The sequence below is a fragment of the Bicyclus anynana genome, chromosome 26 (genome assembly GCF_947172395.1).
Source record: "Bicyclus anynana chromosome 26, ilBicAnyn1.1, whole genome shotgun sequence".
NCBI lineage: Eukaryota > Metazoa > Arthropoda > Insecta > Lepidoptera > Nymphalidae > Bicyclus > Bicyclus anynana.
Window position 1 is genome coordinate 1,470,866 of NC_069108.1, and position 25,702 is coordinate 1,496,567.

General features: G+C 36.3%; 2 protein-coding genes across 7 annotated transcripts in view; both read right to left on the reverse strand.

Moving 5' to 3' along the window:
* Nucleotides 1–3,676: 3,676 nt before the first annotated feature.
* On the reverse strand, nucleotides 3,677–14,852 carry LOC112057065 (zinc finger protein ZFP2). 4 transcript variants are annotated; one of them, XM_052889584.1, is made up of 8 exons: nucleotides 14,559–14,852; nucleotides 14,031–14,205; nucleotides 13,743–13,835; nucleotides 13,527–13,670; nucleotides 12,320–12,781; nucleotides 11,778–11,875; nucleotides 11,608–11,669; nucleotides 3,677–4,885 (listed from the first exon to the last, which is right to left on the reverse strand). In XM_052889584.1, the coding sequence occupies exons 1-8, from the start codon at nucleotides 14,648–14,650 to the stop codon at nucleotides 4,200–4,202; spliced, it is 1,812 nt and encodes a 603-aa protein (XP_052745544.1). In that variant the 5' UTR covers nucleotides 14,651–14,852; the 3' UTR covers nucleotides 3,677–4,199. The 4 variants fall into 4 exon arrangements, with proteins under 4 accessions (XP_052745544.1, XP_052745542.1, XP_052745541.1 ...); XM_052889582.1 differs by lacking the exon at nucleotides 3,677–4,885 and adding an exon at nucleotides 6,806–10,197 and having other exon boundaries at nucleotides 13,527–13,661; XM_052889581.1 differs by lacking the exon at nucleotides 3,677–4,885 and adding an exon at nucleotides 6,806–10,197.
* A 2,018-nt stretch (nucleotides 14,853–16,870) lies between these two features.
* Nucleotides 16,871–25,702, reverse strand: part of LOC112050788 (zinc finger protein 260-like) — a 190,619-nt gene continuing 181,787 nt past the window's right edge. Inside the window, exons 4-7 of one of the 3 annotated variants that reach the window (XR_008252161.1) lie at nucleotides 24,802–25,684; nucleotides 22,161–24,724; nucleotides 20,020–20,081; nucleotides 16,871–18,304 (exon numbers count right to left, since the gene is read on the reverse strand). Coding sequence is in view for 2 of the 3 variants with exons in the window: in XM_052889574.1 (XP_052745534.1) it covers nucleotides 17,202–18,304; nucleotides 20,020–20,081 (1,165 nt within the window). In the remaining variant the exon portion in view is untranslated. The remainder of the gene's footprint in view (nucleotides 18,305–20,019; nucleotides 20,082–22,160; nucleotides 24,725–24,801; nucleotides 25,685–25,702) is intronic. The other 2 variants (XM_052889574.1, XM_052889575.1) reach the window with 2 other exon arrangements.

The following is a 25,702-nucleotide window of genomic DNA, read 5'->3' on the forward strand; positions in this document are numbered from 1 at the left end:
AGCTTGCCACCAAGAGCACATCATGGACAGATCATGAAGCATGGGCAGAGCACTTAGCATGGGCACAGCATCCAGCATGGACAGAGCATCCAGCATGGGCACAGCATACAGCATGAGCCAACAAACAATCTTTATAAAATTATGAATCGCGATTGCAGGCTAAGTTGGATTTGAAAATTAGATGGGAATTCGAAATAAAACATATTTGGTTATCAAAACACAACAAATTTATTTCACATAGGTACTCGTATCTACATAAAGGATTTGGCGTGCCGCGCCACCGCACGTCTCGATATTTGTTTATTTTACATGTACATTATCTAAATATTGTACCTCTTCCTTCGTTACTAAATATCATCTCAAAAACAATTTGTTTACTTGAACAAGTCTGAATCAAAGATTTACGCAGCTAACTACATTAATCACTATACATACCTATATACATATTTTTTTTATGATTTATAAACAAAATTTTAAAACTGTAACTCTAAAAATGAAGGACTTCCCATACAAACTTTCAACCCCTATTTTACCCCCTTCTTATTTTATTTTCGCAATAAAAAGTATCCTATAACCTCCTCCGTATTATGACCTTAAACCATGCCAAGTTTCATTTGAATTCATTCAGTAGTTTTAGCGTGATGCCCGAATAACAAAAAAAACGGACAGGCAGACAGACAGACAAAAAAACGAAAAAAATATTTTTAGCTTCAGTATCGATTATATAATGCCCCCCAACAAAAATTTTCAAAATATCTTCTATATATATATATATATAGAAGATATTTTGAAAATTTTTGTTACCAACCAAACGTTACCGCGTCATAACGGACGCCAGCGCCATCTAGAATCTATATTATATATATATATATATATATATATAATATAGATTCTAGATGGCGCTGGCGTCCGTTATGCCACGGTAACGTTTGGTGTTACAAATGGTATAAGTAAAATCTTAAATTGCGAATAAATAAATAGAATTCGACCAGTTTTATTATAAGTATAGATATAGATAATAATTATTTTTATATATATTAATGTGTTAAATAAATAAATTCATTATAGGGGGCCTTCATAAATTACGTGAGGTGTTTTTTCGAAATTTCTGATTATTATTGTTAAAAGAAAAGAAACGTCGAAGAACGAAAAAATAACGTCAAGGTATAAATGAAATTATTTTTTTTAGAACGAATTAGGAAATGATCTTAATCGTATTACGATTACGCTTAACATCTTAAGCATGTACAATCTGGATTAAATTGACCAAAATAGTATATTCTTTTTTTGTTTCATTATGAAAAAAATTACGTGATATTTGCCGAGACCCCCCCTCCCTCCAACGTAAGATTAGATGAGATTTGACTCGACCCCCTCCCCCCCTAAAACATCTCACGTAATTTATGAACGCCCCCATACAGTAATCAGTGAGAACACAAGTATACAGGTAGAAGAAGAAGCTATAGGACATCAATGCCTATATTCGGACACTTTCCAGAGTGGTATCGGCCGGTATTAGAAGGAAGAAAAAGAGCCCTGTATGGGAAGACTTGCGAAAACGATACATATAACAATTTTCATAAATGTAACTTTATACATATATTTTCTGTGCTTTAACAAATAAAAAATTTAAAATAATAATAAATTTTTAAACTTCAAGGGTCTCTAGCGAAAGGTTGACATGAAGCCAAGTAACTGGCAAATAAGAAATTTATCATATTATGCCGATAAAAAAAAAATATACTTAGACGGTTGAGTTTGGATCCTTAAAACCAAATCTACCACGGTCCAAACTCTATAATTGGCTACAGTACTTCTTATGGTACGAAGATCCAGTGTTCACGTGCTCTCCGTCTATTAATGTAAATAAGGAACAAAAAAGTGATAAACAATAATAATAATAAAATGGCCTTATCGATTTTGAGATGCCTTACCATAGGTACGACCCAGCGTCAGTTCTTGAAAATAGCAGTGCATTGCTCTACTGGGACCGAACGATTGTCACTGACAGGTATATTGTAGCCAATAGACCTGATATAGTGCTAGTCGATCGGTCAGTGCGTCGTGCAATAATTGTTGATATTACTGTTCCACATGACGATAATCTGGTTAAAGCCGAAAAGGAAAAAGTATCAAAATACTTGGACCTTGCTCACGAGATTACCGCCATGTGGAATGTTGAGTCAACTATTATTGTTCCGATAGTTGTTTCAGTCAATGGTCTTATAGCGAAAAGCTTCGACCAACACCTTAAGAAGCTTTCGCTTAACTGTTGGATCAATAGTCGGATACAGAAGGCAGTGATTCTTGAGACGGCGCGTATTGTGAGGAGGTTCCTCACTCTAGAGCCCTGACCACCGGTTGCTTGGACACTCAAATGTCCCGCAGAACCAGAACCAAAAGAAAGAACAAAACATGCGAAACTAAAGTCACAGTATACTAATAGTAAAATAAAAAAAAAACAAAAGAGGAGTGTGTGTGTCTGTGTGTATATGTAAAGATAAATTTATAAATATAAAGATATTAAGTATTAATTTCAGTTCAATAGGTATAACAAAATACACTTTATTTTGAATATGCCTAATTATTGTTTTATATTCATTAATTTCTCGGTGCCATCAGTCGTCGTCTTTTAGCCATGATTTAATGTAGATTTTAATTTATTTATTAAAGAAAATCTAACGTTAATACATTAAAATCATGCTTACATTTATTTACAATTTTAGGTTATGTCAATGCTTAAATATTTAAAAGATTTTCACAACATTCACAATTATTTACATTTACACAGAGTATTAAGTAGTAAATGTGATCCAATATATTCTAATATATTCAACTATATAATTTAATATATAAAGTATATAACAATAGGTAATTTAATGTAGAGGAACAATTTATATCACAAGTTTGGCATAAGAATTAAATGAATTTCTCTATTGTTCAAGATTTCCATATTCATTTGTTTGGTGTTTTTGATAGATTATACAAGTAGGATGCAAGAAATTCAAAGTGTCTACGTGCAGAACTACTTTTTATTACTGGTGTAAGGTCCCTTGTCTTTACTGTAATAGCAGTAAGTCACCGACTCACCACTACACTATAATGGCCAGCAGCACACGTCCGCCTCCTCTCGATGCCTGCGACATACTGCCCCTCTCTCGCCCACTACCGTGTATATATACACAAACACTACAACTGGGATCTTTAGATTCTCTTCGTATGTTTTGGTAAACTAGGGATTGTTATACAGTGGTATTTCTCCAATGCTTCATAAATGAATAGTTTTCTTACTGTAAGAATACTAATTTCTTGATATAGTTGAGTCGTTGGGAATGCAAACGGATAAAGGACATGTCCCAATTTTGTATGGAGGCTGGGCCTTTATTCCGAGTGTCAACTAAGCAGAACAAATTTTTTTGTATCTTAAAAGAACATAAAATATAGGGCTTAAAACCCAAATAAAAAAAAAAATTGGAACCCGTTTTTTTTAAATTAACTAAATAAAATGTATTTTTTTCATCAGCTGACAACACTATTTAAGAATTTATATCATGGCAACATGCTTGTAACTCACACACTGACAGTGATCTTTGCTTAGTAGCGTTCGTTTAAGGCATTATTCAAGCAATTTAAGTATTTCTTTTTTGTTTAATGCTTCTCTGTCTACGATTTAATGTTTCTATTTAACTTCTGTCATATTGACATTTGACAATATTACATGACATTGACAGCTTACAACAATGAATGTATTTTTTTTACACTTTTACTGTATTGTCTATGTTTAATTTATAGACAAGGGAGCGAAACAAAAAAAAAATTATCTAATTAATGCGGGTTCCAAAAATTCTGAAAATTATTTTTTCAATCGTGATTTGTATCTTCTATCCGTAAAAATACTATCGACCTGTTTATAAATTATAAATAATAAAGGCCCATTTTGGGACATGTCATTTAGTAAGTATAGTGAAATTAAATAACAAATAGGCAGCACTATTCATGCGTCCACTTGGTATCGAGGTCCGTGAGTAATTGTTAAAATATCATCGTAAGTAATTATGAAATACTTAAGTGTCTATACTACATACAAGTATAAATCACACCTACATCTGGGAGTTACTTTGTGATGGGACCAAAAAGAGAGCTTTAAGAAGACAAAGTTATCTCGTTAGGTATCTCAGGACTCACATACAGTGTAACATTTACTTATGTGTTATCGTTGACTCTGGTTTTGTGTGTGCTACAGTGTTGCCAGCGTGCTTGGTCATGTGCCGCCGGAGGGTAACCTTAGTTTTACATTTGTACCCGCATAAGTTGCAAGAATAAGGTTTCTCACCAGTGTGAGTTCTCAGATGTCTAACTAGGCCATAGAATAGTGCACTCTTAAACTTACATATATTACAGGAATAAGGCTTTTCACCAGTGTGAGTTCGCATATGACATAATAAGCGAAATCTTCGAGCACATCTGTACTCGCATAAAGTACAAGAAAAATTCTTTTTAACAGTGTGAGATCGCATATGACGCACTAAATAATTTCTGTAGGTGCATTTGTATTGACAAAGCTCGCAAGTGAATATTTTCCTTTCAGTGTGAGACTTCATGTGTTTATTTAAGAGCCATTTTTGTTTAAACATTTTTTTGCAAACATCACAAGTATAGCATTTCTTGGCGGCAGTATCAACATTTACGATATCAAGTAATTTCTCAGGTTCATTGAGTACATCATTTAGTTTGACTGCATGTGTGAGAATGTTGATGTCTGTGCTAGCTTCGTTGTTGCTATCACACAACTGGTTTCGTTCGCTGTCATTTATTTCAAGTTCTCTACAAATGTTCTTCAATGTATCGTCTTCGTTAGGAGCAGCTCTCACAGGCAAAGGAACACCTATAATGAGAAGATATTTTCATTATCATCTCGAAATTATTAACGTATGTAAGTGTAAAGAAGATCAGTCCCTTTATCACACTATAAAATAATTACTAATTTAAAAATTCTGCCACATTTATTATGGAAATAGATTTCACTCAGGATTAACACATAGGCTACTTTTCATCCCGGAAAATCCGTGGTTCCCGTGGAATTTGTGAAAAACTGAATTCCACGCGGACGAAGTCGCGGGCGTCCGCCAGTTTATAATAAATCTATGTCCGGGGAATCCGGTCTGGGGCATGCACCTCCAGCTTTCAGTTGTGTGCATTTTAAAAAGTAAATATCACGTGTGTCAGACGGTGAAGGAAAACATCGTGAGGAAACCTGCATATCAGAGAACTTTCTTAATCCTCTGTGTGTGAAGTCTGCCAATCCGCATTGGGCCAGCGTGGTGGACTCTTGACCTAACCCCTCTCATTCTGAGAGAAGACTCGAGCTCAGCAGTGAGCCGAATATGGGTTGATATATTCAGTTATTAAGTAGGTACGAACTCCATTAAGTGCTTGTTCATGTACAACAGGCGTGTTCGCGTTCAGATCAGTTTTGTTTTGGGATTTGGTAGAAATGTATGCGAGGGGTCCACCGGAACCAGACTTGAAAGTGGTCTTTGAGAAAAAGGTGTCAATTCTTTGTTACCATGGTTGTACCAAGAAATTATGACAAGAGACCGCGGATAAAACTCGTAAAATGTAGATAGCGACTCTTAAAAATAATACAAATGATCGGAAAAAATCTATTTTCAAAACCAAAGTAAAAGATAGTCGGGCGAATCTACCTTATGTCGGCAAAAGTATCTTGGTGTTGAACTGTGGCGCTCGCCGGCCCGCGTCTAACGCGCCCCCAAACTCGGCAATCGCTCCAGCGGTTCCCGAGATATTCGTCAAAAACTCGATTTCCGGTGCAGTTCGACGGATGCGAGACATTCGTTTGTTCGAGATGCAAAATGTAGGGGCATACGTACGCTAACTGTGCAAGAGTCGATGCTCGTGTTACATCCAATTTATATGGCAATAAAATTTGCATTTGCAATTTGCAATTACAAGCTAAGACTGATCTGAGAAGGAAGAGGAAGACTAAGTAGATGAAATATTTTAGCGATTAATTTTATAACAAAATCTTTGCACTCTTGTTGAACAAAACTATTGTTACTAGCAATACTATTGCTGAGAGCCGTAATAGGAGAGGACCTCTGCCTTCGATTCGAAGGGCGTAAGTTCGAATCCGACCCAGGACATGCACCTCCAACTTATCAGTTATGTGCAGTTAAGAAATTAATTATCTCGTGTCTCAGACAGTAAATGAAAAACATCGTGAGGAAACCTACCTGAGAGTTTTCTCAATTCTCTAGAAAGTACATGAAATCTGCCAATTCGCATTGGGGCAACCTTATTTTGTCCCACCGCGGATTGTCAGACTTAGCTTAGTTAGCCTAAGTTAAGATTTTGTGCCACGTTATTTGTAAGTGTCATATGATAATAATAATAATTTATTTACTAATATTATATGTACATAGGTATAATATATATAATTGCCCCCTAGGGCAAGCTGAAGAAAGTACTACAGGCTACAGAAAGTACAATCAGTGTCCACACGAACACGCTAGACAAGCATATGCGTGTACACGCAAATCAGACAATTTTTGGCAGGAGATAGCTAATGATGTCGGTCGCCAACGCATTGTCATCTGTCATCACGCCAACGTCTTATGTGAAGTCATTATGTCAGAAAAATTGTAAATTATAATACTTACAATTTATATTTTTTAATTGTAATACTTAAATTGTTTTACACTTGTAACTAGTTGATTTTTCCGACATATTCACTGCAGTATCAACGATGTTGTGGAATTGTAAAATTAGAAAAAATAAAACCGAATACCAAATGAAAACATTGTTTTATTACAACCAATAATACATTTTTACAACAAAACATAAGATTCTCGCTGCACTGTTGACAGAGCGGTCGTGGTCTTTAGGTCGTGTTGGAGGCAGATGTAATACGCCTCACGAGCATTCGCCACTTCTCCCTGTGTGTAGTGTATTCGTGTAGATTCCTGCAAGGGACCGCCTACAGCAGATTTAATCTTGTCGGTCCATCGCATGGGTGACCACCTTCCTCATGGCCTAGTTCCCTCCACCTTCCCTTGCCAACAAAGCGTTCGATACACTCATTCCATCGCCGGGAGACATGTCCAAAAAATTGAAGAATGCGACTGTGTACTAATGTCGAGAGACGTTGTTTTATGTCGAGATCTTGGAGTATAGAGACGTTAGTGCAGAACTCAGTCCAGAAGATTCCCAGCATTCGTCTTCAACACCACATCTCCAGAGCATCTTTTTTTTCTCGACTTGTCCCAAAGTCCATGTCTCAGAAAATGGGGAAAACAAGAGTTTTTACGAGCCGGACTCGCAACCGCCACTGTTTGTGATTAAAGTTTCTAGATATATCCAAGACGGAACGACCTCGCAATTCGCTATCCGAGTAACTTTTGGCGAGTTGTTGGCCCGATCAACGACCATCATCTTGGTTTTACTGCGATAACGAAACATAAGATAACTGCTGTTTTTTTGTTTATATTTATTAATTATGTTTATCCCATGACATACCCACCGGGTAAAAGAAAAGTAGGAAGACCAAAGTCGCGCTGGTCCGACGACATTGTCCGGTTAGCAGGCAGAAATTGGCTCACAGTCGCAAATAATAGAACTAAATGGTATCGGCTGGAGGAGGCCTATACCCAATGAGGGGTCCTTACTGCATAGTTAAATATATTTAATTAATCAATTAGAAATAAGACTAACCTACTAAAAAACAATTTGAAAGTGTTACTTTTCTTAGTTGTAAACATTGTTAAATTATAGACATGTAAGGAATAATAAAGGCTTTGAAACTTGAAACTTGATCCTATGACATTGTAAAGAGATTATTTTTATATTATTAATTATTATTGACATAAGTTGTTATTATTTATTTATTATATATTTTTGTCAATAATATTGTATTTGTCATATAAATTGTTGTATGCCAGAAATGGCTGAATACATTAGATTGTATGTCTCAGCAAAATAAATGAATTGAATTGAATTCTTAGTAAGCCCTAAGCAATGACACGTTTTAATTTGCCATCTATAGGTTTATTACTTATATAAAAATAAGTCGGATTTTCCTTCCTGACGCTATAACTCCAGAACGCACGAACCGATTTCCACGGTTTTGCATTCGTTGGAAAGGTCTCGGGCTCCGTGAGGTTTATAGCAAAGAAAATTCAGGAAAATTTTCAACAGAAAAGAGGGAAAATCTTTTTTCACATACAGCGCCATCTCTGATACATAGCATGTACTACAAACCAATATTGTAGGGGTAGGGGTAGTTGAAAGTTTACATCGAGTTTCACGCGGACGAAGTCGCGGGCGTCCGCTAGTTACTTACAAAGTCCCAGTATTCGTCAAAATATCATCGAAAGTAATTATAAAACTAGTGCCCATACTACGTTTGAATCACTCCTACATCTGGGAATTACTCTTTCGTGATGATGGGACGAAAGAGAGAGCGATAAAAACACAATATTATCTCATAATAGATATTTTAGTACGTATCACACAGTATTACATTTATACATGTGTTGTTGACCCTAGCAGTGTGTGGGTGTGTGTTACAGTGTCGCTAGCGTGGTCATGTGCCCCTAGAGAAAGAACGCTTAGCTTTACATTACTCGCATAAGTCCCTCTACAGTGTGAGTTCGCATATGTTCTACGAAGCTACTGGTTACTGCACATTTATCTCACATAGAGAACAAGAATAAGGCTACTCACCAGTGTGGATTCGCATATGAACTACTAATTTACTATTTTCAGAACATATGAAATTACATAAATTACAAGAATACTTCTTACCAGTGTGAGATCGCATGTGATATACTAAGTTAATTTTTTGAGCACATTTGTACTTGCACAAGTGACAAGAATAAGGCTTCACACCAGTGTGAGTTCGCATATGTGTCACTAGGTTACCGTTTACTGCACATTTATACTCACATAGCGTACAAGAATAAGGCTTCTCACCAGTGTGAGTTCGCATATGATACACTAAGTTGTTCTTTAGAGTAGATTTGTAATCGCATAAGTCACAAGAATAAGGTTTCTCACCAGTGTGACATCGCATATGATACACTAAATATATTTTTTGAGCACATTTGTACTCGCATAATTTACAAGAATAAGGCTTCTCACCAGTGTGAGTTCGCATATGATTCACTAAGTAAGCTTTTCGAGCACATTTGTACTCGCATAAGTTACAACAATAAGGCTTCTCACCAGTGTGAGATCGCATATGTGTCACTAGGCTACTATTAACTGCACATTTAAAGTCACATAGAGTACAAGAATAAGGCTTCTCACCAGTGTGAGTTCGCATATGACTGACTAAGTCGCTATTATTAGCACATTTGTACTTGCACAAGTTACAAGAATAAGGCTTCTCACCAGTGTGAGTTCGCATATGAGACACTAACTGGTGTTTAAGAGCACATTTGTACTCGCATAAGTTACAAGAATGAGGCTTCTCGCCAGTGTGAGTTCGCATATGACACACTAACTGATGTTTATGAGCACATTTGTACTCGCATAAGTTACAAGCATATGGCTTCTCACCAGTGTGAGTTCGCATATGATTCACTAAGTGAACGTTGCGAGCACATTTGTACTCGCATAAAGTACAAGAATAAGGATTTTTAACAGTGTGAGTTCGCATATGACGCACTAAATGACTTCTGTTGGTGCATTTGCATTGACAAAACTCGCAAGTGAATATTTTACTTTCAGTGTGAGACTTTATGTGTTTAACTAAAAGCCTTTTTTGTTTAAACATATTTCTGCATACATCACAAATATAGCATTTCTTCTCATTATGTGTGTGTAAACTATTTACTGCTGTGCTTGTTAATGGTATATTAGTGTCATTATTCAAGCAATCAGTTTCACTCTGGAAAGTGTTTGCTATATTATATACGTTCTGTGTCCCGGTGACGTCACTCGCACTCTGACATTGAGACTTAGTAGAGGCATCAACATTTACGATATCAAGTAGTCTCTCAGGTTCATTGAATACATCATTATGTTTGACTGCATGTGTGAGAATGTTGATGTCTGTGCTAGCTTCGTTGTTGCTATCACGCAACTGGTTTAGTTCTCTGTCATTTATATCAAGTTTTCGTCCACTGTTCTTCAATTCATCTTCGTTAGGTGCACCTCTCACAGGCAAAGGAATACCTATAATGAGAAGTTATTTTCATTATCATCTCGAAATTATATTTTGAGAAATTAACTTTTGGAACAAAGTAAGTGTAATGAAGATCGGTCCTTTCATCACACTATAAAATAAATACCACTTTAAAAATTCCGCCATTATTATTTATAACAATAGGTTTATTATAAATATTATTATATATATAACTTATTTTCTCTCATTCATTTATTTTTCCTTTTTTTAATTTTTAACAATGTTATACATACAAAATATACAAAACATAAGGTCATCCTATCCATAAGGTCTCTGCCATGACAATCACATCGTCGGCTTATCGCAGTTGAGTGATTCACTCGCCATTGATGTTGATCCCAAATGCCTTCCAATCCAGCTTAAAGACGTCCTACAATGCAACCGTAAATAACTTCGGGGAGATAACATCTCCCTGCAACACTCCTCGCTGCAATTGGATTGGCCTCGTAGTCTAATCCTGTATATGAACACTTGAATGTGCCTATAGTCAATTCGGCATCTCTGAAAGTGCGAATTTTCAATGTTTTCATACTGTGACTATCGCGTTAACGTAAACGCGAATTTCTTCGGAATCGAAACAGCGCCATCTAGTGGCACTACTGCACAACTGTTTGAAATTAACAATTCCTTTGAAAATAAACAGTTGTGCAGTACTACAGTAAAAACTAGTTAGTACCACAGAATATATAAAGTACATAGTGAATAAGCACCTAAAGATACAAATTTTATAGAAAGGTTAAATTGCAATTTTGTAATTTTACTAACCAAATGTGTCTTTGTTCAGATTTAGTAGCTGGTTTATGTGAAGTTTGCTCAAAATCGGTCAAGCGGTCAGGGTGAGGGTAGGGGTAGGATAGAGGTAGGAGTAGGGCACTTTAGGGTAGGGATAGGGAGTACACATAAGTCAATTCCATAAAATTTCATTTCAATTTCATTGTCATATGGTATTTTACTATGGGGTAATTCTGCTGATATTGAAAGTGTGCTATGGGCTCTTCTTGGACCTTGACTTTAATTTTAAGTTTTCGAGTAATTATTATCACCATTATCTTATAATAATATTACCTGACGTTTCGTAAAGTAGTGCGTAGTGTAGTAGTAGTAGCGTAGTGCTTGTAAACTAAGCCTAATTGAAATAAATGAATATTGACTATAGACTATAATGATAAATAATATATACTAATATTATAAAGCTGAAGAGTTTATTTGTTTGAACGCGCTAATCTCAGGAACTACTGGTCCGATTTGAAAAATTCTTTCAGTGTTTGATAGCTCATTTATCGAGGAAGGCTATAGGCTATGTATTATTCCCATATTCCTACGGGAACGGGAACCACGCAGGTGAAACCGCGCGGTGTCAGCTAGTTTAAAATGATAGTATCAAGTTGCTGCTCACTTACCTGAAGGTAGAGCCAAGTCTGTGGGAGTGGGAGAGTCATCGTCCAGGCTCTGAACTGCATGCCTGTAAAGTATACTCGTGTGAGAATGTATGCAGAGTACTGGGGAGTGGAGTACACAGCGGGGCTGAGAGGAGGCAAGGCTGGTATGAACACTGCTACAGTATACTGACTTGTGCTCAATGAGGGGCGCCGAGTGCCAGCCAGAGCTCGCAGCTGCAGCAGGCTCACACACTTGTGACGTCACACATACACTGACAGCATCGCTGGTCTGTCGGACATAAAGACGAGAAAATGAATCTCCACAACACAACAACATTGAACATAAACACTCACAAACACAAATCCCACATAATGTCACTATCAACACATATTCGGCTCACTGCTGAACTCGAGTCTCCCCTCGGAATGAGAAGGGTTAGGTCAATAGTCCACCACACTGGCCCAATGAGTATTGGCAGACTTCACACACGCAGAGAATTAAAAAAATTCTCTGGTATGCAGGTTTCCTGACTGTTTGAGACACATGATACTTACGAAACAGAATTAAACTTATAAATTATTTCATTAATTAATTTTTTTTTTTCAGTAGCATGTGAATTATTTAAGGTCATTTTTAATATTATTAAGGGGTTTCTTGTATTGGACTAATAAATGTCAGGGCGGCTTAGACGGTGAAACTAGCATGGGGGGTAAACAAAAATGGAAAACTAACCTGAAGATGCACGTTCATATGAGCATAGTAATCTTCTTCATGGAGAAAATCCTCCGCACAAACTGTACATCCATAAGTAATGTTTTCGCACTTCAACAATTCCTGTACTGTAACCACTTGTTTCCTTTCAGTGAGTTTCCCTTTGACAGTCTCCCGGAGAGCATCATCAGTTGACTCCAACCCAGTGCCAGAGTCCGACACTGGTCCATGAGATACTACAACTCCATCATATTCCTTTTTCACTTCCATATTTCTATAATCTAACGAGTCACGATTGTGATCAGTTTTCACGACCACTCCACCACCACTGTGTACAGTGTCTTCTGATTCAGTGTGTTTGTCTTCGTCCTGCTCTTCTACAATGTGTAAGTCACAATAGTCTGCTCCGAGGGTTGTAATCACTAATTTGGTTTTTACAAATTCTTTGTCTCGGTTTATTATTTGTATATGTTCGTTTGTTATCTGAAACAGGTGTCACATTGTATGCATATTGAGTACTCAGAAAGAGAGACAAATATCTTAGCAAAATTATGGATCCATCGCATGGTAGAGAGAAAAACTCCGAACAAGGTCCAGGACATGTGAGCCGGATGTAGGTTATATATTCCTTGATGATCAATCAACACTCCCCACCTCCGCTCGTGTTAGTTAGATCCTATTAGAGCACCTTTAGATATCCATTCTAATATAGAACTTGTCAATTTTTAGTTAGTTCATTTGTTAGGTCATAATGTTTTACTGTGGTCCTTTGGAATTTTAGTCTCCCACACACAATCATGGAAGAAATCCGAAAATTCAAAAACGGTGAAAAAAGGTGACAAAAAGACAATAATTTTTATGTTTGATAGAGAAAAATAACAATTGATAAATCTATCTATACTAATATTATAAAGAGGTATAGTTTGTGAGGTTGTAATCTATATAAATAAATTAATTAAACAAATAAAAAAACCTGACTGCATAAACTATACAAAAACTGAACAGAAAAAAAACAAGCTCAGTCCAGAAGTGTAGAAAGCAATTAGAAAACAGTCGGGGACCTATTCTATTAAATAGAATGATTTTCGTCTACACTTTTCAATGTCTTAATAAAATCAACTCTTAAGTAATTTTTCAGCACATGGTACGACTTAATTGCATTGATGGGAGATATTTTTGTATTTTGTCCAAAAACTAATATAACTTAAAAATCATATCAAGCACTCACAACTTCATGTTTCTCAACTAAGTCCTTCATCAGTGAGCGGGTTCTCAAGCTGTCGTCTCTAAATCTGGTGACGTTTATCAGTCTGTGAGCACATCGTACACAAAGTGTGTGTTGCAGGTTCCCTCGATCACACAACTGTAACAACTGCACTGTTCACATATGTATCAAAAAATTTTAGTTTAAATTAACTAATTTATATAAAAGTGAACAACTTACAGGAAGACCAATAAACTGTTGGTATGCCTCATCCAACTTGTATTTACTCATTGGCAACTGCTTGCTGTCACTGTCCAGGCACATTGTGCATACCTGCAAATATACTACTAGTTATATGTAGTATAAATATGCAGCATATAGAAAAATGTATTATTAATTATTATTATATAGGTTCTAGAGGCAAGAGGCAAAATTCACAGCCCAACACAGAATTTGAACAGACAGATTTGATTTGCTTCTTTGATATACTCTCTAACAATACATGAGATGACATTGTGCAAACATTACCAGCACTGTTGAAGGAATGGCGCCAGGAGCAATCTGCCTCGAGCCACTTTCCGTCTCACTGAAGTCATCACTTAGAAAATGCTGCGAGCAGACCACAGCAGAGTCTGGCAGGTGAGTGTCTTGTTTGCCGAGGGCTCTGAGCCAAGCTGCACGTAGACATGCTTCACTAGGGAAACTGGAAATAACCATTTACTTAAACAAACTGCTTAAATTGCTGCAGATAACAAGTTTCTACTCTAACATTGCTTCTCTCAACAACAAGTCAGTGTTTGCACCTGACGGTCGGCGAGTGACAATGCAGTGCAAGATGAAAGCGTGCCAATGTGTAAGGGGTGAATGACTGACTGGTGATACAGCTTCGCCGGTAGGGCGCTAACTAGCCGCCACCAGACCGGACCTGAGCCGGGACGTGAACCCTGTGAGGCTATACCATCGTCCGCGGCTGTAAACGACAACTCTGCAGTTCGAGTGTAGCTATGTGACGAGTGCGAAGAGACGCACGCTACGAGCCCGCTCAAATACACTCACCCGTGAAAAGTAATCCCCTCGTCCTTGCGTCTGCCCTCTGCTGTGGGCACATTGGCTGCAGTGCTCCTGCAGAAAGGCACACAACACCGCATGTTCAATATTTAAGTTCTGCCACTTCTGCTCCCGCTTCGCGACTCACAGATCACGCGCTAACGCAGAAACATATGTGTTTTCACTACAAACGGCAGCGTAAACGCATGCGAAATTAGTTTATTACATTAGATTTAATAATAGAATTTTAGAAATACAAAATATAAATTTTTATTCAGAAAAACCACTGCCACAAACAGTGTCAACCACAGATTAGATTATTAGCACAGATTAGTTATAAATAAAGATAATATATTATAATAAAGATTAATAGATACGACCAAGGAACATGTACTGCATAATAATTTACTCTTTGATAGACTGTCAAACTCAACTGTCAACCTCAACTTGACTTGAACCATAGAGTAGAATGTTTTTAAGGTACTTGACTACTTGAACTGTCATCTTCTGGATCTGCTGGAGATGTTGTCGTATAAAAAATGTGTGGCAAGAAGTAGGAACCAGAATTTTCAAATGTACGTACCTAATAATCTGTGAACCACAGATTAATACATACTACGTATGTGAACGTATAATATCCACACGACAAAATAATGAAGCTAATATCTTTTTATAAACATTTTGCCTTCCCTTCTTCTTCCTAAAGGTCAGGAGGTGCCAACTGAACTGTAAATTGATGACATTATCTTATTTTAAATTTTTTTTATGGCTCTGAGTTCTAGCTTTTTTGTGCCCTGATTTTCTCTGTCTACGCTTTAACCACAGAGCAAAAAAGAATACAGAATACTTTGACTTTTTCAATCACTTTGAGCTATTGTCTATGGTATCTAAGAGTTTGAGCCGCTAAAAAAGCGCAAAAACTTCTTTGATCCGTCACTGGTATATAACCATAGAGGAATTAGAAAATGGAGATGCATCGCACTCAAATTCACAAACAAAATTGTCTATCGTTTTTTGAGGGGGACGAGGTAAACCCACACATTGAAAATATTTAACACCATTAAAAATATTCTATGGCCATACACTACACACAACTATAAATTTGACTCGCAATACACACACACGCGTAATTTTCACACAGATTAACAAACACATTGCTTAGACTATCCACAGATTAAATACATAGAATATTCGATTACTGATCGATGTTTGGCTGTTTCATCAAAAGAATTTTACTTTTTATAAATTGTTTTTATTACAAATTTGATAAAATTAAGGTTTAAATACTTTCAAATGAAAAGTTACTCCATGTTTTACTGAACTACAAGTTTTTGGCGGTTTTTTTGCCATTTAACTACACAAACCGGCATTTTTAGGGAGCTCTGTACACGACGAAAACAATTACAACAATGAAACTCCATAGCTACAGTTTTTATAAACGCGTTAGATCATAGATTTTTGATCTTTGCCAGAGGGGTAACGGTTAGCGAGGCAGGTCCTGTTATTGAAATGGTCTAAGTATATAACAGATTAGTATCCCGCCAATTTAGGTCGACTTTTCAAATTTTATTTAGGGAATTAACACGTTAATGTTGTGGCTTGTTCCGATTAAGTTTGTGCTAAGATTACACTGGCTCTTTAGAAACTCACATGGCCGTAGCATTTTTTTCATAATTATTTTATTTTTTACATAAAACTTTTATTCAAGAACTTCATATGACGTCTGAACAGGCTGTATGGTCAACGATCTTTGCCTGTCCCCGAATTTGGCTGGGGACAAATTAAAAAAAAATCATGAAACTCTTCACAGCTGATGACAGCAGTTCTAATTTTAAAGTTCATTCCGGCCCTTAGGTGGGAAGTAATTTGTATGAGTTATTCCCTCCATATGGAGGGTAGCAGCATTTTCCACCCAATACTCAGATCAATACAACACTACCTTCCGAGTATAAGAAATGAAATAGTAGATTGTTAACCGAGGGTGGAAAGAATCAATTCCTGAGGTATTTTGGCTGTAGTCCGAGTAGAAATTGATTCTCTTACCCGTGTTATAAACACTACTTTTCATTTCGATTACGAGGAAATTATAATAATTGTCTATTTATTTTCTCGAAACTTTGAATCTTGCTTTGAATAAATTGATTTTTATGAGTAATTCGGGAAAATATTAACAAATTAATCTAAGAAAAAACAAAAATTTTCGGAATATTGTTTATATTTATAATACAAGGTTCGAAAATTTCAATATGAAAACTAAAATTTTTTTTGACACATGTGATATTAAATTTTTTTACTATACTACAGCCTTTCTTGATGAGTACTGTTTACCAACAAACAAATTAAAAATAAGGGTATAAATCACTAGTTATTTCACACCTAATAATAATTATAATTAACCTGTTTTTAAATTAATTAAAATAAATTTGATTAATTAGCTTAAACAATTAGATATGGTTAATATATTTTATATAACATTTCAAAAACAGACCATAATTTAAAATAAATAAGTTATGAAATGACATGCATTTTCTACCTTCATTCCTAATTTGTTTGTTGGTAAACAGTACTCATCAAGAAAGGCTGTAGTATAGAAACACTGTTATTTATACATAAAAGCCTTAATCTAAAAGCCTATTAAATAAAATAGCCTTGCTAGTGTGTGACGAAGTGCTGCATGAATAAACTGTGTCGTGCACATTTATAGTCACACAGCTCACAAGAGTAAGTTTTTCCACTATTGTGAGTTCTAATATGCTTCACTAGGCTACTATTTTGAGAACATTTGTAATCGCAAAGTTGACATGAATATGGCTTTTCACCAGTGTGAGTACGCATATGTACAACCAAGTAAGATTTTGTAGTACATTTGAACTTACACAAATTACAGGAATATGGTTTTTCACCAGTGTGAGATCGCATATGGATAACAAGAATAGATTTTGTACTGCATTTGAACTCGCATAAATGACAAGAATATGGCTTTTCACCAGTGTGAGTTCGCTTGTGACTCACTAAGTCAGTTTTTCGTGCACATTTATAATCACATAGGGTACAAGAATAAGGCTTTTCACCTGAGTGAATTCGTATATGTATCAATAGTGCACTATTTTGAGAACATTTGAAATCACAAATTTGACATGAATATGGCTTTTCACCAGTGTGAGTACGCATATGAACAACTAAGTAAGATTTTGTAGTACATTTGAACTCACATAAATGACATGAATATGACTTTTCACCAGTGTGAGGTCGCTTATAATTCACTAATTCAGTATTTCGTGCACATTTATACTTACGTAAGTTACAAGAATAAGCCTTTTCACCAGTATGAGTACTCACATGTGTCACTAGATCATTTTTGTTGGCAGATTTGTATTGACAAAGCTTGCAAGTAAACATTTCACTTTCAGTGTGAGATTTTAAATGTCTATCTAAGAGCTTTTTTTGTTTAAACATATACTTGCAAACATTACAAGTAAACCATTTGTTCTCATTGTGTGTGTGTAAACTATTTACTGAGTTGGTGCATTGTATATTACTGTCAGTATTCAAGCAATCAGTTTCACTTAGCAAAGTGTTTGATATATCAAGTTTGTTTTGAGTCGGAGTGACGTCATTCTCACTTGTAGCCTGACAATGAGACTTTGTAGAGGTGGTATCTACTTGTTGCCTGCTTTTGTTTATATCATGTTCTTTTCTATTATTCTTCAGTGTATCATCTTCTTCGGCTGCAGGTGTCACAAATAATGGTATACCTGTAAGATAATTTTCTTGTACATAAGTTCATTTTGATTAAAATAATAGCAACAGCACTGTAGGGTATTTTTAATTTATATCACTCAATACGAGTAAGGCTGTTCCCTCAGAATAAGGCTGCCTGTCCACCAAAGCGGAGCGAGCGAGCGTAGGGGAGAAACGGACTAATGCAGAGCGCGGAGTTGCGTACGGTGTGTCCAGCGGAGCGAGGCTGCGGAGTGAAGTTGCAAACTATGTTAAATAAATAAATGTTAAATTTAATTTATTTAACCCCGCTCCCTTTCCCGGTTTTATATGATTTTTTTAAACTAGCTCGCAAGTCCCTTAAGACGAGCGGAAATTTTGTGCAATCCTATTAGTTAATACTAGCGGACGCCCGCGACTTCGTCCGCGTGGAATTTAGTTTTCACAAATCCCTCGGGTATTGGATATTAAAACAGATTATGTAAATTTTATTGTACCTAATTAAAATAGCAACACTGATGTTTAAAAAGAATGATATAATCTATGTCCAATTTCCTCCTTCTTCTTTAAAAATGGCCGATGTGTAAGTACGTGTGATTACAAGTGATTAACAATATAGTTACATTTAACAAGAATTCTCGTTTATTTTATCCACTGCGCACCTTGTTATTATCGGGAACCATAGATTTTTCCGGGATAAAAAGAAGCCTATGTGTTAATCCAGGCTATTTGGTATCTCAATAAATTCGGTTCGGTAGTCAAGGCGTGAAAGAGTAACAAACATTCATATAAAATCAAATCATGGAAAACCATGGATTTTTTCGGGATAAAAAGTAGCCTATGTGATAATCCAGAGTAAAATCTATTTCTATTCCAAATTTCAGCCAAATCGCTTCAGTAGTAGCGGCGTTAAAGAGTAACAAACATCCATACAAACTTTCGCGTTTATAATATTAGTAGGATAGGAAGTAGGATTTCTTCGTTTCCGCTGCCTCGCTCCGCTTCGTCGTGGACTGGCGGCCTTAAGATACAGTCTTTTGAGCGATTAGCCCTTCTGGTGTTTATTCTGAGGCGGTTCCCCCGATATTCAAAATTAAGGTGACTGATATGTGAACCTAATTGGGCTTTAATTAAAAGATGTCCCAGATTTCTATGGTGTGTGGGACTTTTACTTATATACTATTTCTGATCTTAAGACACGGGTTTACCTTGTACCTTGAGCAGGACGTCATTGTAATTCTGTACTGAGTATTTCAAATGAACATTTTTTATTATTATTCCTTTATTTTAAGTGTCAAGCAAACAGCACTAAATTATTATTGTCCAAGTCCAATGGCCAACATTGTAGCCATGTTAATAAAAGGTCCAAGAACAAAGAAGTTAACGAAGATAGTTAATTAACACTTAAGGATATAATCATCATCATATCAGCCGACGGACGTCCACTGCAGGACATAGGCCTTTTGTAGGGACTTCCAAACATCGCGATCATTAGCCGCCTACAGCGAATCCCTGCGACTCGCTTGATGTCGTCAGCCCACCTGGTGGGGGGTTGACCTAAACTGTGCTTTCTAATGCGGGATCGCCATTCCAGCACCTTGGAACCCCAACGTACATCAGCTCTTCGAATTAAGGATTTAATGGAGGTAGATATTGACAAAATTTTAGTACATGGATTCATATATAAACAACTAAACTAAACAATAGGGATAACATCCAAAGTTATTATAACAGTGATCTGCTCACTTACCTGAAGGTTGAGCCAAGTCTGTGGGAGGGGGAGAGTCATCGTCCAGGCTCTGAACTGCATGCCTGTAAAGTATACTCGTGTGAGAATGTATGCAGAGTACTGGGGAGTGGAGTGTACACAGCGGGCAGAGAGGAGGCAAGGCTGGTATGAGCCACTGCTACAGTATACTGACTTGTGCTCAATGAGGGGCGCCGAGTGCCAGCCAGAGCTCGCAGCTGCAGCAGGCTCACACACTTGTGACGTCACACATTCGCTGTCAGCATCACTGCTACAGTATACTGACTATGTAGTAGATTCAAAAACTGCATTGTCCAGTTTGAGTTTGAGAAATTGATTTTTTATTCACTAATCGTAGTAGGTTATGCTATAGTATTAAAAGGTGTTGATGTAGGTATCTATTAAATGAATGAAGAATTTTTTTTCAAGCTTTTTATGAAATATCTTTACAAAACTAAAGCAATAAAATACAACCAACTTCAAAATTATAAAAATGTTTTTACTGAACCGAAAAGCGAAAAATAACATCGTATGTGCTACCTTCTCAGTTTGCTGAGTGCGATCAGTTTGAAGGCGGTACCAAGGTAGTGTTGTGTTAATTAAAGCATCGGCTACTGACCTTCATAAAGTTGTAGTGCTTTAAAGTGGTTAATGGAAAAAAATATAAAATGCTATAGTTGACTTTACGATTTTTAAAGGTTCCCTCGCTTTCTCCAAGATCCCATCATCAGATCCTGATATGATTACTATAGGACCAACTGAAAAGCATACCCTCTCAAACGAAAAAAGATTTTTTCAAATCGGTTCAGGCCTCTTCGAGTAATCGGTGCAAAGAAAAAAGGATTGCGACGAATTGATAATCTCCTCTTTTTTCAAAGTCGGTTAAAAAAGGAAAACAGAATGGACTTTTGCGGACTTTGAAACACTCACCTGCACTTGTGGTTTTTGTTCCAAAAACAACATGGACTTTGTTGGATTTGGATTTGATACTTGTACATACATATAGCCTAGTTTGACTGACCTATATTGATACTCTGCTTTAGATAGTTTTAAAACATGTCAGTTTAGGTAATTACACTAAAAGTTTACATTGATAGATTTGAGTTAATCCTTACCCTACACTACCCAACTTCTAACCTAACCTACCCTAGCCCTGAATTCATTTGTTACAAAAAATGTAATAAATGATTTCTTTTGATTTCTTGCAACAAAGATGCATTCGATGCAGCTTGCCTTTGATTATGATAAAAATTGAATGTAGAATTATAGATTTCGAGCGCAACATAACCGAATTCCTGAGAATGTGCTTTACTATAGCTTGGCAAGTTTGTTAATGAAACATGATATGCGGAGACGGGGAGGAAGCATTGCGCGTGTGTGAAGTCGTACGCGCGGAGCAGAGGGAAAGACTGCGCGGGTACGAAGTTATGCGCGGGCCATTGGGAGTGTTACGAACGAATTTACCAAATGCCAAGCTCATATACTATTTCGTCAAAAGTTCCACCTTGCAAATGTACATTAATATTATTAAGCTGAAATGTGTTTGTTTGTTTATTTGGTTGAACGCGCTAATCTCAGGAACTACTGGTTCGATTTGAAAAATTCTTTCAACGTTTGATATCGAGGAAGGCTATAGGCTATATATTTTTTACGCCACCGGCTGATGTCCTTAAGTTTTCCTAAACCGAAGGTTGCCTGGGAGAAATCGCTACTTAGCGATAAGGCCGCCTTTTTGTATGCTGATCTCTTCCTAATTTGTTTCTATTTGTATTTGTCTTTGTGGTGTGCAAATAAAGTATATCTAACTATCTATCTATATATTATCCTACGGGAACGGGAGCCACGCAGGTGAAACCGCGCGGCGTCAGCTAGTTATGTATAGTTGGCTTTTTTGACCTCGTACCGCACCTTCTGTGGTGCGGAACGAGGTTTATCGACCTCGTAACTCTGGAAGACGCTACAACCCTTTTTTGCTGCAGGAGGTCAATTGACCTCGTGCCACAGCGAACGTTTTAGTGGAAAATGTTTGCGTTTTATACATTTTCTATCCGATGTTAATGAAATATTTGCTGGTAATTTAATGGGAAAAATTGCAAACTGTTTTGCACTGCTAAAGCGGCTGCTTGTTGCCATTTTTTTCTTACCTACTTTATCTGAAACACAAAGTTCCAACCAAACTCTAATCAATGTGTTACTGTCATCAAATTCTAGATGTACCAATTTCCGAAAGTTTCCTTTCTAAAGTTTTCTCTATGTCCAAATTCGATTCAAATTCTTTCCTACGTTCTAATATCGTATCTTTGTTGTCCTCGTATATTTGAATGAACTTATTTTCAGCAATAACATCACTTTCCTCACTTTGAAAAGGAACATGCAACAGAACCATCTCACGCATATAATCGTTGTAATTGTCAGCCATATTGTAGTTCCTGTATCTTATTATTCTTGCTGTATCTCTTTTAGTGTAACTTCCTTTTTTATTTAGGTAATACTTTGCAACAAATTGTGCTAACGTAACATCGCGGAGTTTTTCAGGTCTTTTCTCATATTTATCGAACCAATTCTCTTTCCAAACGTTAGTACAATCATCATCTAAAGCTTCAAGTTCCTTCATAGATTTTCTAATTCTCGCGCGTTCAGTAGGCAATACCGTTGGAATGTAGAATGTCACCACCGATGACTTGGCCATAGGTTCTCTTAATAAATACCAAGCAGCTTCTTGTGCTGACATTTCAACAGACTGAAGTATGTCAATACTCATTTTGCTGGTGATATCGGCAATGTCGAATTCTGGATGCTCGTCCATTATGTCAATTATTTGCCTTTGCAAATCACTAATCCCTTTATTATGCTTATTGACATATTCAACAACATATGCTGCACAGTCATATTCGTCTAGTATAATCTGGATTTCCATGTTCGATTTCAAATGATGTAAAACGAATGGATTGAAAGTGTTGTGCCATTTTTCTGCTGGTGTCCTTTTATATAATAATTTTGGTCTATCGATACCAGCACGAATAATATTGTAGTAATGATCATCAGAAATAATATCATTATGCGAGTAAAATTCATCAAAATTCGTGTAGTCGAAATTTTCCAGATTATTTCTTATAAATTTAAATTGTTTCTTATATTCTTTGAAAAATGCTTCAGAGTAATCGGGATCAATGTCTTTCATAGGTATTAAATAAATGGTTTTTTTGGTTGGCATAAATGGTGCACCATATCTACATTCTTGCTTTTCATTAGGATTCGTTTTTTCATAACACGTGAATGTGTGTTTGTGTTTCACTAATTTTATATTTCCAGACGCCTCTGACGCTGACACAGAAACTAATTCGTCGATTAACTTAATTACTTCAGAACCATTGCTTAATAGATCTTCAGGAACATTTTCCAACCAAAGAAGAATATGAGCATATGGACTACCGCGATGTTGAAATTCTATTCTTTTGAAATAATGTACTACTCTATATTTTCCGAATGGACTTCTTTTCTTTGATTGCAAAACTTTTAACAGACAATTTACCATTTTATTAAAATAAATAGCACAAGTTACGGCATCTTCATTCACAAGTTGAGCTTTATGCACATAACTCATTTCTGCTAAAATCTCATCTGAAACTTCCGCTCCCCCGTTTTTCAATTTGTACAATAATTTCAACAAATTTTCCCAACCAGTTTCATTGGCGCCAAGAGTCATAAAAGCAGTCGGTGGCCCTAATTGCCTGATCATTGCAAAAAGATCTTTTTTGTGATCCGACCAAAACCAAGCAGAATTTGGTATGCATCGAAGAAATACGAGATTTGTTTCTAAACAATTATTTATATATTCTTCAGATTGAATGGTCTCTTTCGTGATTGAAGTACCTTGTCCGACATGCTTAAACGCAACGTTGATACATCTGCTAACTCGCAACCTCATGATTTTAGCAGCGATGTATAAAAGGTGTTGTGGGTCAGTACCACGCCTATCAATACGCCGAAGTTCGCTGGTAGCTTGCATAAACGGAGTAACACTAACACCATCTCTGTATGTTCGACACTGACCACCATAGATTGTCGGAAAAGATAGTTCTTCCGCATGTTCATCCATTAAAATACTGTCTATTCTGTTAGATTCACCGGGAGCTAGACTCAAAAAATAATCATCATTCCACAAAAGAGTGTGTTGCTGCGCAACTAAATTGTCTTCAATTGGCACGTGTTCACTAATTTCATCCATATTCAATTGCGAAGTACATTCATTGCCGGTAAAAAAAGATTCATCGATTTTAATGTCATGATAAATATAAAGAGGGGTAGACACTAAATACGTCAACCATTCTTTGATATGGCTCTTATTAACAAGCCCGTGGACATAACTAGTTTGGTGAATCGACTTCTTTTTCAAATGCACATAGAAGCAATGGTCATCTTTAATGTTTCTTGGCAATTGTTTCACCATTGTATCAACTTCAATAGGAACATTAATTATCTGGCCATAAATACCGTGCTGACCATTAACGTGTCTCAGTCTACGAATCTGCATGAACGGTATTCTCGGTGAAATCAATCGTTGCTCGATAAGGTTTAACGTTGGTAAATGAGATGGAATTTTCGGATATGCAAAACCATTGTAGGTTGACATGAGAGGAATTTTTTCTTTTTCCAAAGATGTATGACACGTAGAGCAGACTTGAACAATTTCACCAGGTGTGTAATTCTAAAAAATCAAATACAAATATATAGAAAGAAAAATATAAAGCGAATAATTAAAAAAATCTATATAATTAAGATTACCTGCAGTATTGTTTTCAAAATACTTTCATGTTTACTGGTCGACATTTTCAAGTCCTTTTTCCACCATAGTCTGTCGCAAATAATACAAGAATGACCAAATGTATTACTCGTAAAGTCTTTATAAAAATCAATATGGCTTGTACAGTGTTTACGATAATTTGTGTAAACTGGAATAGTACCATCAACAATAAAATTCATATTTTCATTAATTCGATCTTCTCTATCAATCTCAATTTCATTTTCATGATTGTTATGGTTATTTTCGGTAGGATCTTCATCATAATTGTCACGCAATATTTGAGTATTTTCATCAACAAGGGCTTCATTTTGGGTAGCGTCTTGTATTGTGTCCAATAAATCTGATACTTTATAAAAAGGTGTGAAATGTTGCTCACGAAGGTGAAGATGAATCCAGTTTTGTGTATCATTCGCTTTAAAATGACAAAAGATAGTGTCTTGATTCGTTGTAGTTATGTTGTAAGAACAATAATGTACACAAACATTTTGATTGTACATTTTTGTAAATAAATACAAACAATCCAAATTTCCATAATCATTAGTGCTTGACAGAATATTGTATGCTTCTTGCGGATTGTGGCAGGAGTTTAAATAGGGTGAATCGCGTAACTGATTTCTCAGGTCACAAGCCTCAATTTGAAGTTGCAAAACACTTATGAGCGAGTGGAATAGACAATTACCATCGCCAGGAATTCCCGTGTTCCTGTTTAGAATAACTTCGGGAGTAATGCATTCATTACGCTGTTCATAAATTTGAAGTTGTTGGCTGTGAAATTTATTTTCTTGTAGCGTTACAATTTCTGTATTTTCAACAGCCCTACATAGCACGACATTCTCTACATTACTGTCCAATTTTTGTCTTTTCCTGTGAAAAAAATGGGGA

Coding starts and splice junctions, on each gene's coding strand:
- LOC112057065 (XM_052889581.1), bottom strand. CDS start 14,650: ATGCGGTGTTGTGTGCCTTTCTGCAGGAGCACTGCAGCCAATGTGCCC. Junction 14,206..14,558: donor GAGGGGATTACTTTTCACGG/GTGAGTGTATTT, acceptor GGTTATTTCCAG/TTTCCCTAGTGAAGCATGTC. Junction 13,671..13,742: donor AACAGTTTATTGGTCTTCCT/GTAAGTTGTTCA, acceptor TGAACAGTGCAG/TTGTTACAGTTGTGTGATCG.